At 33.9% G+C, this 19,152-nt stretch overlaps 1 protein-coding gene across 1 annotated transcript; it reads left to right on the forward strand.

Annotated features, from left to right (window-relative positions):
* Window positions 1-10,886: 10,886 nt before the first annotated feature.
* On the forward strand, window positions 10,887-18,502 carry LOC132713826 (dynein regulatory complex subunit 3-like). The gene is made up of 10 exons (XM_060696501.1): window positions 10,887-11,059; window positions 11,762-11,878; window positions 12,689-12,855; window positions 13,411-13,557; window positions 14,277-14,396; window positions 14,739-14,851; window positions 15,396-15,570; window positions 15,867-15,998; window positions 16,620-16,814; window positions 17,281-18,502. The coding sequence occupies exons 1-10, from the start codon at window positions 10,900-10,902 to the stop codon at window positions 17,530-17,532; spliced, it is 1,578 nt and encodes a 525-aa protein (XP_060552484.1). The 5' UTR covers window positions 10,887-10,899; the 3' UTR covers window positions 17,533-18,502.
* The last annotated feature ends 650 nt before the right edge of the window (window positions 18,503-19,152 follow it).

Below are 19,152 nucleotides of genomic sequence, written 5' to 3' on the forward strand. Positions count from 1 at the left end.
TATATGTCAATTCACCATGTATTCAAATAATATGCATTATATTGTAATAGATCATTTTGATATGTGTCTGTGTGTGACATTGTTTTGTAAAGATTATGTTTCAAATTTTGTCAGCGCACCTGTCAAGCCTGCCTGTAATGTTAAGACCCTTGTCTTCTTCTTCTTCTCTTCTTCCAATATACTGGCCACCTTCAACTGACTGAAGTTAACTGCCAGGTTGTGGTAACGTAGACGTGTTTGCTCGTCAAAAATACCAAGAAAGTTCAAAAGAGTTGTTTAAAAGTGGTCAAAAGGAGAAAAGATTACAATCTTGAAATCAAGCAGATCTGGAAAAATAGTGTTGTCTGAGGCATGTTCAGGACAGTTATGATAATATAACAATCCGCTCCACTGACCATGCGCCCCAATTAACAATGTGCCGGCCATTTTAGTGACCTGACTGCCACACTTAACTGGTTGGAGACCACTAAAACCGGACGACAATCAAACCTGGACGGCACCAACAAACACTTTATTTGGTTATTTTCTTTGTTCAGTGGTTGTCCATCAATCAGCCATTCTAATATTAACAATTAATGCATGTTTCTTCTGAGATTAATTAATTAAATTGATTTTGTATTTCTTAAATGTTAATAGTTTTGTGCTATTACAAAAACATTGCGTTGTAAATTCTGACGTCAAGTGTGAAATACCTAACCTCTTTACTGAGCTTTAATCATTTTCAGAATGAACAAATGAATAATTTAAACTTTTAATAAAAGTTCAGCATATGCTGCTGGAATGTTGTATTTTATGTTAAATCTAAAAAAATAACTTAAGTCATTATCTGAATTAGATTAAAGTTATAAATATCTGACAGGACACATGGTACTGTAGTGAGGACAATTTAAGAAATTTTGGTACCCCCCAGCAGTCATGCTTCAAATACAAGTGTCTACAGTATCGGAAATAAACAAACTAACTCTTCCATTTGAAGAAGAACCTAGCTTATCTGAGTTAAATTTCAAATTATCTACCATTAAAATTGTGAAATCTGTATGAAAAAATGTACAAAAAGTGTCTGATTGATGGTTCCTGACCAGTATATTAAACTTTTTTCAATCATTTGGATTGAAAAATATGTATGGTTTGGGTATTTTGGCAATTATTTCTTTTTTGTATTTTTTATGGATGACATTTACATTTAATTGGGAGATTAATATATATGTTTGCATTATACACATCATTACTTAAAAAAAACATTGTCAACAATGTATACATGTACCTGCTTTAAGTGACAATTAAATTATGTAAATATTAACTACACTCATATAATGCTCACTTATTGATAGCTAATTCAATATAATTTATATGTAGATAAGGTTAAATTAAGCCAAGTTCTCTTTTTAGAATGTTTACGGTAATAATTTCCCTTTAAGGCCAAACCAAATCTATTGTGGTGTTATGTGTTCATGTTTGTCTTTGTACCTTTTGTTATGAGTGATTGAACTGGTTTTGCAAGTTGAGTGATGGATGATTGGTTTTGGTATGCAAGTTATTTTTAGATGATTTGGTTCTGGGATAGCTAACATTTCTTGGTAACTGACCACTCCTTGTCTCGCTTTCGAAGTGTAAAGAGCTATAAAAATATTTAACATTCAGTAATTTCTTTATAGAAATACTTGATTCTGATTTCTACTATTAATTTAGATCTCATCTATTTAAAGCCTGGTATGTATATTTGTATATATTTATTTGTGAAATTGTTTTTATTGTAATTTGAATTGTTGTGTAATATTCTGTAATATGTATTTTGTGAAATGTATTTGTCTTGTATTATATTTGGTTGTAATGTGATGTCTTATACTTATATTATTTGTTACAGGTTTTATTCTTGATTGAATAAACATATAAACCTCATTGAGTATTGGTTTAACATAAACCCCACCACTACAAATTGGCTCCCCGACAAAGGACAGGAAGCAAACCAGGCGAGCTGTTTCTGGCAGAGGGGAGAGCAGCGCTGACCGTGGCAAAGCAGACCAGGCCAAGCAGCTGGATCCTTCCCTATCCGCGGCTGTCAGAGCAGCAGTAGAAGTAGACCATCATTCATACGTTTCATCAACTTACATAGGTATACCTCCCACCCCCATCCCCATCCCACCCCACCCATTTTTGTAAATAGAGCTCTTCGCGCCACAACAACTAGACAAAGACACATGTACATATAGTGATCAGCTGATATTTGTAAATATAAACAGTGTAATCTAGGACGCGGAGGAATTTGGAACTGTGAACTGTGATATTTGTGTATTTTAATTGTGAATATTTACGGATTTTTATATATATGTAAGTAGATATTTTATTCTTGTATATTTTTATTGTTTTTGGCGGTATTTTTCATTTTTTGTAAGTACTATTTTTCTTTGTTAACTTAGGTACTACTTTCGGCCCATATTCCAAATTTTGTGTGACCTTTTTCGGAAAATTTAATAACAAGGTAAATTTCTTTATATTTATACATATATTAAGTAGATTTGTGGTTTAATTCAGTTTCTTTTAAGGTAAATTTTTGATTCTCTCATTAACTAGGACTTGTCATTTGATTTATTTGATGTAAACAACGATAATGTAATTTTGTCACACAATTTCGCGATTTTTTAAATTTCTTTAGGTATTTTCGGATAAGCCATAAATTTCGTATAGTACAATAAATTTACATTTCTTTCATATTTTTGTAGATCTTTTTAAAAAAAAAAACCGCTACTGTTTATTTGTGTTTTTATATCTTTGTGTATATATTATTCTAGTGTGTGTATTAATTACAATTATAAATTTGTTTAACTGAATTGATATACATTGGTTTACATTTAGTTATCTGGGTAATCATAGTAAAAATTAATAGTATAAATACACTTAAATAGATATTTAAGAAATCTTTAGGGGCTTTCAATTATTTGTTTACTTTAAAAAAAAGATAGTTAGAAAAATTTAAGGCTCTTGATTACTGTGTTTATTGTTTACATTGTGTATTGAACAGTTGAATTCATATTATTATATACACTCTATTTCTTATCTTTCTATCTGTACTTCTCTACAAACTAACAAATTAACACCCAGAACCAATTCGCGTGAAAGTATTTTTTTTTGTTTGAAAGTGAGTGCTGGCGTGTGATTTATTCGGTTTATTTTGTTTTTGGCGTTTGTTTGGTTGGTAAGTCATTTGATTGGACGGCATAGCAGTATCAAGTCATCTGGTAATTGGTAATTGATTAAGGGTATTAATTGTTGACATTTTTTTTGTTTTGGCTAAATAAATTCCTTATTTTTTTCCCCAGACATTTTAATTTGAACTGCCCATTTTTTTTTAAAGTATTTTACTGGTCATTCAAGTACTGGTTACATCCAGGAACTACAGTGTAATAATTATTCTATTTTTTTTGTGTGAATTGATAGGTAAGTACTGGTTACAACCAGGAAATATTTAATATATAAGTACTGGTATTTACCAGGAATTATTTGAGACATATCTGCCCAAATATAACTTGTTTATTATATGTGTAATTATTATTCTGTTTGAATATTGAAATATTTTAGTACTGGTTATCCCCAGGAACCTGTAATATCCAGGTAACACTTGGTGTACTGACAACTCAGTACTGAACCAAATTATTTGGTATCATTTTTTTGTTGAACAGTACTGGTTCAAACCAGGAATTTGTGAATAAGGTTCTTGTATTAGTACAGTTAGTACTTGGTAAAATACAGAGTTATCTTTTATTATTTTTTTTTAATGGTGTATTGAATTAAAAACAATTCTGTTTATCAGGTAAATAGAAGCATTTGTACTTGCTTTTAATATTGTTTGTGAATACATCAATAAATTTGATTATTGAGTTTCATTTAAAATAAACTTATTGGTTTTTCACCATAAGTTAGGTGTATTTCCCTGGTCTATTTTACCCCAGATTTCCGCTTCAGTGTCTTATTCTTTGTACACTTATTTTTTTATTTTCTATTTATTTTATTTATTGACTTTGTTTTCATCTGTCTACTCAATCCCAGGGTCTATTTTTCCCCTCTTATTTTTTTTCATTTTTTTTTTGAAGATGGAAGATTCAGAAGGTGAGAAGAAATATTCTTTTTCTGAGGAAGAGATGATTAATTTTTTGTCGTCAAAGTACCATATCTCTGTTAAGGATGGAACACCAGCAGCAGCTAAGACACCCTCTCATGGTTATGGTAGAGGTTTAAAGCCAACTTCCTTCAGTTTTTCTCCTTCTGCTCCCCCATCTGCACCTTCCCCAATCTTATCCCGTACCCCTAAGATTCCACCTTTTTCTGGAGATGACCCTACCCCTAAAGGTGAAATTTCTTATTATGAGTGGCACCATGAGGTACAGTGTCTTAGGAAAGATACATCTTTACTTGACTCCCAAGTTCGTCAAGCTGTGAGATCTTCTTTAAGGGGCACAGCTAGACGTTTGGTAGTTTCGTTAGGTGAATCTGTGTCCATAGATGATATTTTACACAAGTTGTCTGTGAATTATGCTGAACCTTCAAGGCAAGGTGTTACTATGAAGGAATTCTTCAATGCATCTCAGGGCGTTGATGAATCGGTAGCAGCTTATGGGTGTCGTTTAGAGTGCACTTTGCAAAGAGCTTTTGAGGGTGGTTCTGTACCAAAGTCTGCTAGGAATGAATTATTATGTGAAAAGTTATGGTCAGGTTTAAGGTCAGATTCTTTAAGAGCAAGCAGTAGACATAAGCTTGACTCTGCTTCTGACTATGATGATTTTTTAATGGAAATCCGTAGGATTGAGAAGATACTATTCCGTCTGTCCAGCCCAAGTCCAAAATTTCTGTAAATTCGCAGGTGTCTAGTGAAATGGCTTCTATTCCCTATGTAGAAAAATCTATGAAGGGCATGGAGCAACGTTTCACTGAGCAAATGCTTGGTTTACAGTCTGGTGTTGATAGGAGATTTTAATGCCATTTTACAGAAACTTGATAATCTCTCATTACCTACACACCCTACTACTTTGCCTCAATGGAACACACCACCACCCCCAGTACAGACATACAGATATCAGACACCACCTCAAACAGCACCCAATAACACACCAGTCCGTAACACAGCTTACAATACCAATCGCAGTTGGCGTGGCCGTAGTAAGGGTATAAATCAGCAGGGCCATGTTGCTGCGCAACAGGGATCTTCTGCGGTTTACCCAAACTAGGGTCCGCCTCTGTTGTTGGCCAATCAGAGGCGGTTATTGAGAAGCAATCACTTGTTAATAGAATTATTGGATGTTCCAATAAGGCCAATATTGTATTTAATGGTATTTCAGCCATAGCTCTAGTTGATACTGGCTCAATGGTTTCAACAGTATCAAACTCATTTTATTTCTCATTGTCAAATAGACCGCCACTGTTGAATTTGACAGATTTCAATATCAATTTAGACATTTCAGTTGCAAATGGGCAATCTTTAGATATTTTAGGGTACATTGAAGTTCCGATTGCTATACCGGAATTAAACCTTCAGTTGCCTGTGCCTGTATTAGTTGTCCCTGATACACATAACAACATATCTTGTCCTGTGATATTGGGTACCAATGTTATCAGGCTCTGTAAACTTTCATCTTCTGATTCAAATTTGTCTCAAGTTTGGCAATCAGCATTTGACAGTTTAGTTTGTAAGCCTCACACAGTCAAATCTACCAATGACCATCCTATCACAGTTGCACCGTATGAGTCTATTTCTGTTAATGGTCTTGTTAGAGGTGTCTCTAGTGATACTAAGCTTGTGACTGAAAACCCTGATGCAGATGTTTTATATATTGTTCGGCCACAAATGGTTTCAGTGTCCAATGAAAGCGGTTATGCAAAGGTGCCAGTACGCATCTGTAATCTGACTGCGAGGACATTGACTATTAAGCCGAAATCTAACATTTGTGTGGTTAATGAAGTTACAGTGCTAGACAACCTTGCTTCTTCTCATTCTGTTTCTAATGGTGTGAACCCTACCTCTTCACAGCCAGATTTATCTTCTCTTGGTTTGAATGTTGATACTGAGAATCTGTCCCCTCAGCAACTTTTGCGTGTTCGCCAAGTTTTAGGCAGTTGGAATCATGTATTTTCCAAGGGATCAACTGATATTGGTTGTACTGATCTCACACGCCATAGGATTGTTTTAAATGATGACACCCCTTTCAAGCAGCCTTACAGGAAAATTCCCCCTGGAATGTATGAAGAGGTGAGGCAGCACCTTAAGGATATGCTTGATTGCGGTGCCATCAGGCCTAGTGACTCTCCTTTCTCTTCTAATGTTGTTCTTGTTCGGAAAAAGGATGGTTCACTAAGGTTCTGTATTGATTTTAGAATGCTTAACTCTAGAACAAGAAAAGATGCCTATATGCTTCCTCGTTTTGACGACACTGTAGACCTTTTAGTGGGTTCTAAATTTTTCTCTAAACTTGACTTACGCAGTGGTTACTGGCAAGTTGAGATGGAGGAAGATTCAAAGCCCTATACTGCTTTTTCTGTTGGTAATCTTGGATTTTACGAATTCAATAGGCTTGCCTTTGGATTAGTTAATTCAGGTGCTACTTTTCAGAGAGTCATGGAACGTGCCATGGGTGACCTTCTTTTGCGTGAATGTCTTGTTTTTGTTGATGACATTTTGGTCTTTTCTGAAACTTTTGAGGAGCATATTGTTAGGCTTGAAAATGTTTTTCAACGTTTATCTTCTCATGGTCTTAAACTTAAAGGCTCTAAGTGTGAATTTTTCAAAACGTCCGTTTCTTATCTAGGGCATGTTATCTCTGAGAATGGTATTTCTACTGATCCTGAGAAAACTTCTGCTATTTCTTCTTGGCCAGTCCCTAAGAACATTGCTGAATTAAGGACATTTCTTGGAACTGCAGGTTTTTACAGGAGATTTATTAAGGATTATTCCAAGTTGGCCAAACCCCTTAATGACTTACTTGAGGGTCATGGTAATTCTCCCAAATCTAAGTCCAAGCGTTCTAGAAAGACTGCTACATGGGTATGGGGTGATGCCCAGCAATCTTCTTTTGATATTCTGAAGGAAAAACTTACTTCTCCTCCTGTTCTTGCTTTTGCTGACTTTAGTAAACCCTTTAAAGTCCATATCGACGCGAGTGGGTCTGGATTAGGGGCCGTGTTACTTCAAGAGCAGGATGGCTCAGAGCATGTCATAGCTTATGCCAGCAGAGGTTTAAGACGTAGTGAACGTAATTACCCTGCTCATAAACTTGAATTTTTAGCTTTGAAATGGGCTGTCTGTGATAAGTTTCACGACTATCTTTATGGCAACCAATTTCTTGTTTCTACTGACAACAACCCTTTAACTTATGTCCTGTCCTCTGCTAAGTTGGACGCGACAGGTCATCGTTGGATTGCTGCTTTGTCTGCCTATGATTTTGAAATCATATATAAGTCAGGTAAACAGAATCAAGATTGTGATGGGCTATCTCGCCGACCACAACTCTTCAGCGATGCTGTCAAGGCAGTGTGCTTTGCTGCTTCTGTCTCTCTTTCTTCTGCTGAATGTTGCTCAGGAGATGAGGTCCCTCATATGGCCAATGAGGAATCTTTTCCTTCTGAAGCTGCAGTCAGACCAGTGGATTGGGCGGTAGAACAGTCTAAAGACACTGATATATCTTCTGTTCTTTCCATCCTACGTTCTGGTTCTCGTCCGAGGGGGGAGGAGATGTCGAAAGACGTCAAATCTCTTCTTCGTGACTTCTCTCGTCTTTCTATCAAAGATGGTGTTCTTTATCGTACCGCCACTCTGGATGGAGAAGAAGTACAACAACTTGTTATTCCTTGTTCTCATAGGAATATTGCTTTTACTGGTGTTCATGACAATGTAGGCCATCCCGGACGTGATAAATCTCTATGGTTAGCTCGTCAACGTTTTTATTGGCCCGGCATGGAGGCAGATTTTAATAGTCGCATTTCAGGTTGCAAAAGTTGTATTTGCAGAAAGACACCGGTAGTACCTGCTGCAGAATTGGTTCCAATCCAGACTTCAAGACCCATGCAACTTGTGTGTATGGATTTCTTGAAGCTGGAGAAGTCCAAAGGAGGGTATGAGGACGTCTTGGTCATTACCGACCATTTTACCAGATATGCCAAGGCTATTCCTTGCCGTAATCAAAAGGCGACTACCACTGCTCGTGCCTTATATGAACATTTTATTGTCCACTATTCTTTTCCAGAGCAGCTGCATTCTGACCAGGGGCGGAATTTTGAAAGTCGGGTCATCAAGGAACTTTGCAAAATTGCAAATGTTCGAAAGACAAGAACCACTCCTTTCCACCCTATGGGAAATCCATCAGCGGAGCGATTTAATCGGACCCTTCTCAGAATGTTAGGTACTCTGGCAGAAGATCATAAATCTAAGTGGGCAGATTTTGTTCCTTCTCTTGTTCAGGCTTATAACGCCACCAAGAACTCTTCTACAGGTTTTTCTCCTCACTTTCTTATGTTTGGATGGCATCCCCGTCTTTCTGTTGATGCCTATCTTGGTACTTTTCCTTCTAACTCTGAACATCTTTCTCCTACTACTTATGTTTCTCGTTTGAAGGAACGCCTTCAATATGCTTATCGGTTAGCTGGTGATGTTGCCAAGAAGCGGGCTGATCAAAACAAGAAGCAATATGACCGTAGAGTTCGCGAGAACAAATTGGTTGTAGGCGATATTGTTTTGGTCCGAAAAGTCAATCTTCAAGGGCGACAGAAGCTGGCAGATAAGTGGGAGAAGGACCCTTTTGTTATCATTGACGTACCATTTCCTGACCAACCTGTATATAAAGTACAACTTGAGTCTCGAAAAGGTCCTGTCAGAACCCTTCACAGAAATATGCTTCTTCCATTTATTTCTATCCCTGAAGAAGATACAGATTTACCTGTTGAAAATAAGCCTAAACCAAAACCTAGGCGTGTTCCTATACAGAAAGAGTATGATGCTGATTCTAGCTCGTCTGAATCATCATCTGGTGTATACATCATACCACAAAGGAGATTTCCAGTTACTCGCAGTCGCAATACTCGTGTTGATTATGGACATTCTTCTGATGCTCATTCTATTTCTATCCCTTCATTTGTTCCCAGGATTCACCCCAATCCTGTGACATATTCCCCAGACAATGTCCCAGTTACTCCAGTGAGTGTACCAGTTACTCCAGTGAGTGTTCCAGTTACTCCAGTAAGTGTTCCAGTTACTCCGGTAACTATCCCAGTTACCCCAGTAAGTGTTCCAGTTACTCCAGTAAGTGTACCAGTTACTCCAGTGAGTAGACCAGTTACTCCAGTGACTATTCCAGTCATTCCAGTACATACGCCCGTTTCATCTTCACGCCCTATTCCACGCCCTAGACGTGTGATACATCCACCAGATAGGTATGGAGAATGGGTTTAAGTGTTGTATAATGTTGTATCATTTTTTTATGCAGTCCTTTTAAATTTCACATGGGTCCTATGTATGGAGGTATATACTATGTATTTATTATTTTCAAGTAGAATTGACAACTCTACTGTATTGCATTATTTCTTTATATTTTACTGTTTAACTATTGCAAAATAGTTATAGGAGGGCAGTATATCTTAAATAATATGATATATTTATGTCGTCATATGAATATACAGTGAATTGCATTTTGTTTTTCGAATTGATCATAATGTTATTTTTTTCATAAATCCAGGTTTCATTAATAATTGTTTAAGAAAATGCCGGTGTCATTTTTAACTAGAGGGGGGAGTGTGTAGATAAGGTTAAATTAAGCCAAGTTCTCTTTTTAGAATGTTTACGGTAATAATTTCCCTTTAAGGCCAAACCAAATCTATTGTGGTGTTATGTGTTCATGTTTGTCTTTGTACCTTTTGTTATGAGTGATTGAACTGGTTTTGCAAGTTGAGTGATGGATGATTGGTTTTGGTATGCAAGTTATTTTTAGATGATTTGGTTCTGGGATAGCTAATATTTCTTGGTAACTGACCACTCCTTGTCTCGCTTTCGAAGTGTAAAGAGCTATAAAAATATTTAACATTCAGTAATTTCTTTATAGAAATACTTGATTCTGATTTCTATTATTTCATTAGATCTCATCTATATAAAGCCTGGTATGTATATTTGTATATATTTATTTGTGAAATTGTTTTTATTGTAATTTGAATTGTTGTGTAATATTCTGTATTATGTATTTTGTGAAATGTATTTGTCTTGTATTATATTTGGTTGTAATGTGATGTCTTATACTTATATTATTTGTTACAGGTTTTATTCTTGATTGAATAAACATATAAACCTCATTGAGTATTGGTTTAACATAAACCCCACCACTACATATATAATACATTACCCTGAAAGTCAAATAAAAATATACAAATGAGAGTTAATATAAGTTCTTTTAAACCAGTATTTTCATATATTACATCATTTTATTGGATCAGGTGGGGGTTGTTGTAGAAAGTGCAGCAATTCAGGGGCAATTCTAAGCCTTGGAAATGAAACAGATAAAAATTAGAATGATAAACCAGAATTGCTCCTGATTATCTTTTGCTTTCATTATCCATGCAAGTTACAGTAATTTCTAATCAATTTTTACATATAGCAAATGTGCATTTGTCCCAGGAAATTATTTATAATTAGCCTGAAGTTGCTGTATTTAACTTATAGCTCAGGGGATGGCCATGGCATGTTATTTACGAGAGGGGGTCAAGTTCTTAATGGGGATAGCAACCAAATCATGATGAAAAAGGATCTACATGTATACATACTAGTTCTAGTCTGTGAAAAAATTGAAATCTTTTGAAGATGAAATTAAACTCTTGAGTCTTTGAATAAACAAAGAATTTTTATCATTCAATTTTATCAGGTAATCATCAGCCATGAGTCGTTTATACGACACTGTTGAACCATCAGTAATTGATGAGGATATGCTCCAGAAAGCTGTTGAGGAACAAGGACCTAAGGATGAAGCAGGAAAAATTGCTAAAGCTGAGGGTATTGACTTTGGAGATGTGGAATCACTCAGATTAGAGTTCAAAAGTATGATATTTACATTTGATTAAATATGTTACTGTTCCCTTGTGTTGTAAAACAGAAAATATTTAAAAGTTACAGTACAGCTACTGACAATTATTTATATGGTAAATTCATTGTTTTACTTCTAATTGCTTCAAAGCACATAATCAATTTTACATATTCATCACTTATTTGGTAGTGGTTTGAACAAGTACAAATATAGTGTGAACTTTAATAAACTTGCAATTAAAAAAAAACAACAGATGTTGAATTATGGTCAGACAAGGATATCAATCTATTGTTATCAGTGTAGAAGAATCACTTGCCAAATTATTGTTCAGGAAAAATAATTTTGCCCTGTCTCTCTGAGCTATACAGAATGATGCATCCATTTATGTTGAGCTGTAACATAACCTGCTTTATTGAAGGATATCCAAATATCAAATAAGATGTCAGTAAGTCTTGTTTAAGGCCCATTAAACCTTTAGAAATGCTATCATTTTTTATTTTCTAAAAGCTTATTCTTTGGTGTCCTGTTATAGGAGCTGACACATCTTTCACTTCTTTTGCTTTTTAGCAATGAGTACTGTAATTATGGTGTTGATCTAATTCCTACAACATCTTGGTAAAGTTATTGATTATGAAAATTGATTCAGAGATAAAAAGATTTTCCAAAAATTGAGAAAAAAAATATAATTATCTTTTTATTTTGTGATTCATTTGCAGATATTTTGGAAATTGACAATTTGTGGAGTTTTACCTGTCTCACAAAATTGCAGCTTGATAACAACATTATAGAAAAGATAAAGGGCTTGGATGAACTTGTCAACCTTATATGGCTAGGTATTTATGTTAAATTAATTACATGTTTAAAATTTACAAATATTTAAAAAAAAAAAATCATAATGGACATAAATTGGAATATTACAATAAAAGAGTTTTTTGATATGATGGAACAAGGAAATAAAAAAAATGTGTAACACTATCAATTTTTGCTGGTGCTTTACAATTATAACGTTCAGTTACTACTACACATTACAGTTTACAGATTAATGGTTATATTAGTTTTTTGTAACATTGATACTCAACTTAGATTGGGTGACAAAATTCACTAACAGGTATATATTGTATTTATTTCAATGATTGTATGTCCTTTTTAACTCACCAGTTAGATGAATTATTTCAATTGACAATACATGTAGTTATAAGCTAAATACACATGTATTTTGAAATTTTATGAAGAGCATGGATATATTTAGCCTTATATATGATTAAATTGCATGCCTTTATTAGAGGCCCTAACTGCAAACAGCATATTACATGTTTGAGTGCCTCCATTACAAGGTTGTCTACCATAATAATAAGTGAGTGAATTTAGTTTGTCACTACTCTGTGTTTGATTTCTGCCAGAGAGATCAAACTGTTTCATGCGAGGAAGTTTTACACCTTGTGAATGGGAGGTTGATGGTTCTTCTCAGGAGAGCAGTTAATGTTTCGTTCCTCCTATAAATAACAGAAAATATTATCTTGTCTTTGCTAGTGCAACGTCATATATGGTCATTTTGGATTTCCTCTCAATAAGATTTGTTTGTTTGACTTTAACAGACTATATTATATAAAGATTTAGCATACACTGTAATGTTTTACATTTAGATCTCTCTTTCAACAATATTGAGATGATTGATGGTCTAGATAAACTGACAAAACTTCAAGATTTAACATTATATAACAACCGTATCTCACGGATAGAAAATATGGAAAAACTTACAGACCTACATGTATTCTCTCTTGGAAATAACAACCTCACAGATCTGGAAAATGTAAGTCACATGTTTTCTATTATGCTGAAATCTTTTTTACCTCAGGTTTATATTAACATTAATTACATACCTGTGCCGCTTTTGCAACTCTGTAAAAATGGTAATTGCATGGAGTGCATATATTTCGATGTGACGTCATTTGCATTATATTGAAATAGCGTTAAGATGTGCTAATATGTTAGCTTTATACTATAGACGCGTCATTGAAAAAATTATTATTTTTCAATTTAAACACTCTTTATTTTGGGTATGTGATAAACAGAATATTAAATTCGTGGAAGTTCATTACTGAACTTGTTTGATAAAATGATATTATGCTCGCCAGAGGCTCACATAATATAATTTTTAATTCAACTTGTTCAATAAATTCTGTATTGAACCTACACTCATTCAATATTCTCTATTAAATAAGTCAGTTTTACCATACTCTGCATAATATTTAAATTCACATCTGTCATGTTATATACATGTATTTATGAAAAATCATAGATACAAAAATATGAATATCTAGTTTATTTCAGACAAAATCAAACCAACAATTTATTGTGTTTTCAGGTTGTTTATTTGAGAAGATTTAAGAAGTTGAGAACATTAAACTTGAATGGTAACCCATTCTGTGAGCAGGCAGACTACAAACCACATGTTATAGCTTACATCTCTTCCATTGATTTCCTTGACTACAGACTTATTGATGAACAGTCTGTAAGTACATATTGATAAAACAGAAAATGTTTTTCTTATACATATGCTTGTACTAATATTTCTGGAACTGTTTTAATTCTTCCAATCATCTTGTTAGTTTCCCTGAGTCAATTAATCATCATTAATAGAAGTTAGACATGCCATTGATTTTATGTTAGAAAATACACTGTACAATAAACAATAAATACATTTTTTAAATGTACTTTCTGTAGCACATCAGATTTTGTGATTTTTGATAAATTAAGGTTGTTTTTAGGTTATTTATATAAAAGTTATTGGCATGGTCATTTTTGATCAGTTGTAATATCTTGATAATTTGGTGAAAATCAAGCATGCAATTTTGGTTTCCCAATGGTTAAAAATGGTAACTGATTCACTTTCAAAAATGTGAATGCTAGTCAGCGATTGGCTAATAGACAGGTCTAGAGAAGGTAACCCCTATTGGTGACTGGATTCACTTTCATAAATGTGTTTGCTAGTCAGCAATTGGCTAATAGAAAGGTCTACTGAGAAGGTAACCCCTATTGGTGACTGTCAGATCCTAAAGCATAGTGTTATTTAAGATCTGATTTTGATCATATTGGTATGTTAAAAATGTATAATATTAAGATGTAATAAGTTTCAAAAAATTTACTAAAGTAGCATATTTTCAAGCAGATAAAGCATATTTCAAAGGCTGATGTGATTGGAGAATGTTTCTATATTGTGAATGTTTTCAGAGAGCTGCGGCGACAGAGAAATACCACCTGTCTATAGAGGAGATGTTACATAATGAGAGACAAGCTGAGCTTAGACAGGCTGAAGATGAACAGAGATTAACAGAAGAAGGCACACATAAGGTCGGAAACATACACAAATTTTCCCTCAACAAAAACTGAATATAAACATTTTCTTCACTGAATAAAGTTGACATTTTCCTCTCAATAAAAAAAGTTAATCAAAAAAATACTATTGTACTGGGCAATCTTAACCAAATGCATACAGTATAAAAATCTTTGAATACTGTATATATATCTCCCTCAATCCTGTAACTTAAGTGCAAAGTCAAAATTAAAAGCTGAAATTTGCCTACAGAATTTCTGTATACATGAACTTGGAATTTGTCATAAGTACTGAGAGTGGTAACTGTACATTTTGCCTGTCGTTATAAAGTGATAATGATATTTGTTATAATGTTGCAGGAAGCCTATGTAGATGGTTTGAATGGACCTGACTTGTTTGAGGGCATGTATGCTGATGATACAGAGGGCAAGAAGCTGAAAGAGATGCCTGGTGTTGATGAACTTGTCATGTTATATCCTTTATACACAAATATTATACTTTGTTTCTCCCTACATGCTCCAGTATATGATTAAATGTGTACCGGTAGTTAGAAGCAAGTGACAAAACATCCATAAATATTGTTATGTGAATGTTTGGGGGTTTTTTTTAAGTTATGATTATGCTTACTAACATTTAAGTTTTTTTAATGATTTAATAGAACTAATTTAACAATATCTTTTATACATCAATATTATATGGACATGATAGTGTTGAATGAAGTCTTGGTGGAATGAATTATACATCATAGAAAATAATACTATATAGTAATAAATAGAATTTCTAGTTGTCTTCAAAAATAAGTACTTTCATGTTAACATATTGAAGTTTTCAGTTATCTAAGTTTCTGTTAGTGGACATTTTAGAATACTTCACAAATCTTAAAACATTTCTTTAAGTTGAAATAGGCTCACAAGTTGTTACAGCTCAATTTCATACAAGATCTGTTAAGAATACAAAATGTTGTATCCTTACACCTGATTGCATCAATATCATTCCACTCCTTAACATTAATGCACATTCCGAGAAAAATTTGTCAACATCTGTAAACAAATATTTGAGTATGGTCTTCAAGAAAATGATAAAAGACAGGAAGAGGTCAACCAGTTCTGGGAATGTGCAGAGGAAGCAAAAACAGAGAATAAGGAAACAGGCATGGTACACATTGATAACTTCATGAACATGAAGAAAAAGGTATTGTTTAATAATGTCTTACACTGTTTAATAATGTTTTTTTTTTAATTTCTTACCCTGTTTTTTAAATGTCTTACACTGCTTTTCATACTGTCCATATCAGCTGAATTTTTACATCCAAAATATAATGCATGTTTATAGTCTGAACAAGTGGCAAACAGGTTTGTCTGAATTATTTTTTGGCAGAAGTTAATTTGGTCACACTTCTAGATTTTATTGCTGGAGAAAGTACTACATGTTGTATGGGTATATTAGATAGTGTTATAATTAAATTATTATGCCACAACATTTTTCAGATATTTGCGGAGCTAAATCATATCACAGATAACAGTCTGTTGGATCAGAAAGTTAAGGAATACAACAAAGATGTGACAGAACTATGGGATAAACTCATGGGATTAGAACTGCAACTTGTAGATCAGTTTGAGGTGTGTTTGAAATGTGAAAAAAAAATTATATTATGATATTAATGCCATTCTTTGCCAGATTTATGTCGCTCAAAACAGTTATTATACCTCATTTTTAGGTCATTTTGCACAATAAAAAAGAGCTACAGATTTTAAAATTTTCACACAAGCCTTTGGTTTAGACAGCTACATGAAATGGTCTAAGAATCTTTGGGGGGAAAAAGGTTTTAATTCTGTCTGTCTCGTTGAGTTCCTTTAATGAAACAAGTTAAGAGCAATTTGTAAGATTGTAGGTGAGATTTTAATGATATAAATCAAAGTTTCTTTAAACATATTACTGTAACACTTTTTCTTATTTTGTGAGCTATTACACAATAACTCAAAGTTTCATCTAAGAAATATAAAATAAATTGTGAGGCCTAATTAGCTCAAAATAGAAATTGTCAGCAAGCAAAGATTGGTGGAACTTAAGTTATCTATTTAAATATTTCAGTAGAAATTCAATTTATAGGAAAGAAAATAGGGCATATTTTTCTTACATTTATATGATTTAATATCATATTAAAACAAGGTATCATGTTTTTTTCCTGTTCCAAAACATGTTCAATGTATCAAATGCATGCCTTTCTATTTCTTTTTAAGGAAATCATCAAAGACTTTGAGAGAAACCTGCAGGACATGGGATCCAACTTCATTGAAAACGTACAAGGTTACCTGTCACAGTGCCGTGACCTTGAAAATGCTCATCATGAACGCATGCTCGAGATTGCCATCATTACTCTAGAGAAGTTTGTGAAAAATGAACTGGATGACGAGATTTCAGAAGACCTGAGAAATGTATGTATCATTTTACCAGTGTTTGATCATTTACCTGCATTAAACAAACAAATTAAGTGGTATTTGCAGTCCTTTTGCTTCTAATGAACAAAAGTAAACATACACTTTCACCGCCACATTTATAAACACGTAATGTAATTCCAAGTACAAATTTAATTTCTAGAAATTTCTGGAATTCTTGTTTCAATAAATATAAATTTCAGAATATGAATTTATTCTTAATGAAACATTATTATTAGAGTTCATATTCTTGTTGAAGTTACATTTTTGCGAACATGGCAACAGTCTGCACTGCAATTACCTTAAATGTGACTTAGGCAGTGAATGGTGTAAAAGAAAGCATGCTAGAGATAGCCAATTTATTTTGAAATACAAGGTCTTTCGTTGTATGTTTTTTAATCTTAATAATGCTACCTGTTTAAATGCTACAAATTTGACATTAACTGTAACTGTTTTTTCTTTTCAGTTGTTTGTGGACAAAGACACAATTATCAACGCTGTGACATCATCACATGATGTGCACTTACTAAAAATAGACAACAAGGAAGATGATATGGTCACGAGAATCAACAACTGGATGAAAACTTCCATCGAAAAAATTCATTATGAGCAGGAAGTGAAGCGTAATCGTGAACGCGTTGCTGAAATAAACAATTTGATAGATCATTTACGAGATGAAATAGACAACTTGGAAGTGTTACAGGGTGCTGGATATTGAGGAGTAGAAATGAGCCGCGTCATGACAAAACCAACATAGTGCGTTTGCGACCAGCATGGATCCAGACCAGCCTGCCCATCCCCGCAATCTGATCAGTATCCATGCTGTTCGCTTACAAACCGTATAACAAGTAGAGAAACAGATAGCGAACAGCATGGATCCTGGATCCATGATTATGTTGGTTTTGTCATGACGCGGCTCAAATGTGTGAGAGTTCATACTGACTGACATTTCGTATCATTTGAGAATGTAATGAGAAGCCTGAATGTTGTGTTGATGCTTCAGGGGAATTGTTGATTGTTATGATGACCCTTCAATATCAACTACAGTTTCATGTTTTCAGTTATTTTGTGATGATAAAATAGTACCCTAGCAATTAGTGATTTATCACTTTTTTACACCGCCTCCGTGGTCAAGGGGTTAGAGTCGATGACTTCTAATCCACTTACCTCTCTGGCGTGAGTTCGATCCCCGGGAGATGCTTTGGTTGTTTAGCGCGGAGGAAGGTAGTCTAGTACTGGTGTAACTCTCCAGGAACGATGGTTAGGAAACTACCCGCCTATATGACTGAAATACTGTTGGGAAAAGGCGTAAAATGACATAAACAGACAAAAAACTTTCTTTTCTTTTGAAAGCTGTGAAACTTCTATTTTTTTTAAACATCAGTTTATTTACAATGTATTATTGTTCTGTGAAATGTTGACTTAACATATTAAGATGAACACAGGGCAGATCATTCTTGTCTATTACAATAAATGGAGTACAAGATTTCATATTCATCATTATAAATGTTACATTTTTGAAAGAACTTTTGAATAAGGCATATGCATTTAGTTATTGGTTTTAAAAAGCAGAGTCCAAAACTATATCTTGTATTATTTGTGCAGATGTTTAAATGTTATTTCTTGTTATAAATGTGTATGTTATATTTATTTCTGAACTGATTTAAATAAAATAAAATCATACTTGATATTGTCTAAATATTTTATTATTAACCTCTGACCATTACTGCAAATTTTATCTTGATTTCTTCTTGCTACATCAAAACACTATCAGCATCTTAAGATGCAGTGTGTTCAACAGAAGACCATTTGCTAACACCATTATATTGTATGTTTAAAGTATTTCATTGACATTAACGTCAAATTAAATTCTTTATGGAACTTCACCTGAAATCTGCACTGTAAGGCAGGTAATATAAATCAAACAGAGGTAGTGTGTAATGGGCCTGTACAGGAGTGACAAGGGTAGCTGACTTGGAATCACTTGCTCCTCACCTGCATTGGTTCAAATCCCTCCAGGAACTTTGGATTCTTTAATATGAAGATGCTTTTCAGCCAGCTTACAGAAAATCAGTAGATCTACTAAGATTGTGCCTGAAATAATTCATGAAGACAACATCCTACATTTTTGTGATACTAGGGATCACTTCTCCATTGTTTATCTGTCCTGTCTCAAAACTTGTTGGGACTACTCCTTAAAAACTACTAGTGTAATTTCATCCAAACTTTACAGCAAGTCTAGTTCACAAGCACGAGTATCGGACCTGGGAAGAAAAAATATGACCAGATTGATAATAAAACCTGTGTTCATCTTAAAAGTGTCAAAAAAAAAAAACAA

The sequence above is a fragment of the Ruditapes philippinarum genome, unplaced genomic scaffold (assembly GCF_026571515.1).
Source record: "Ruditapes philippinarum isolate M1 unplaced genomic scaffold, ASM2657151v2 ctg587_1_1_1_1, whole genome shotgun sequence".
Taxonomy (NCBI): Eukaryota; Metazoa; Mollusca; class Bivalvia; order Venerida; family Veneridae; genus Ruditapes; species Ruditapes philippinarum.

Excerpts from the sequence above, each read along its gene's own strand:
- LOC132713826 (XM_060696501.1), top strand. The coding sequence starts at position 10,900 with ATGAGTCGTTTATACGACACTGTTGAACCATCAGTAATTGATGAGGAT. Across the intron at positions 14,397-14,738 it reads CAGAAGAAGGCACACATAAG|GAAGCCTATGTAGATGGTTT; the intron begins GTCGGAAACATA and ends ATAATGTTGCAG. Across the intron at positions 14,852-15,395 it reads GTTGATGAACTTGTCATGTT|ATTCCGAGAAAAATTTGTCA; the intron begins ATATCCTTTATA and ends ACATTAATGCAC.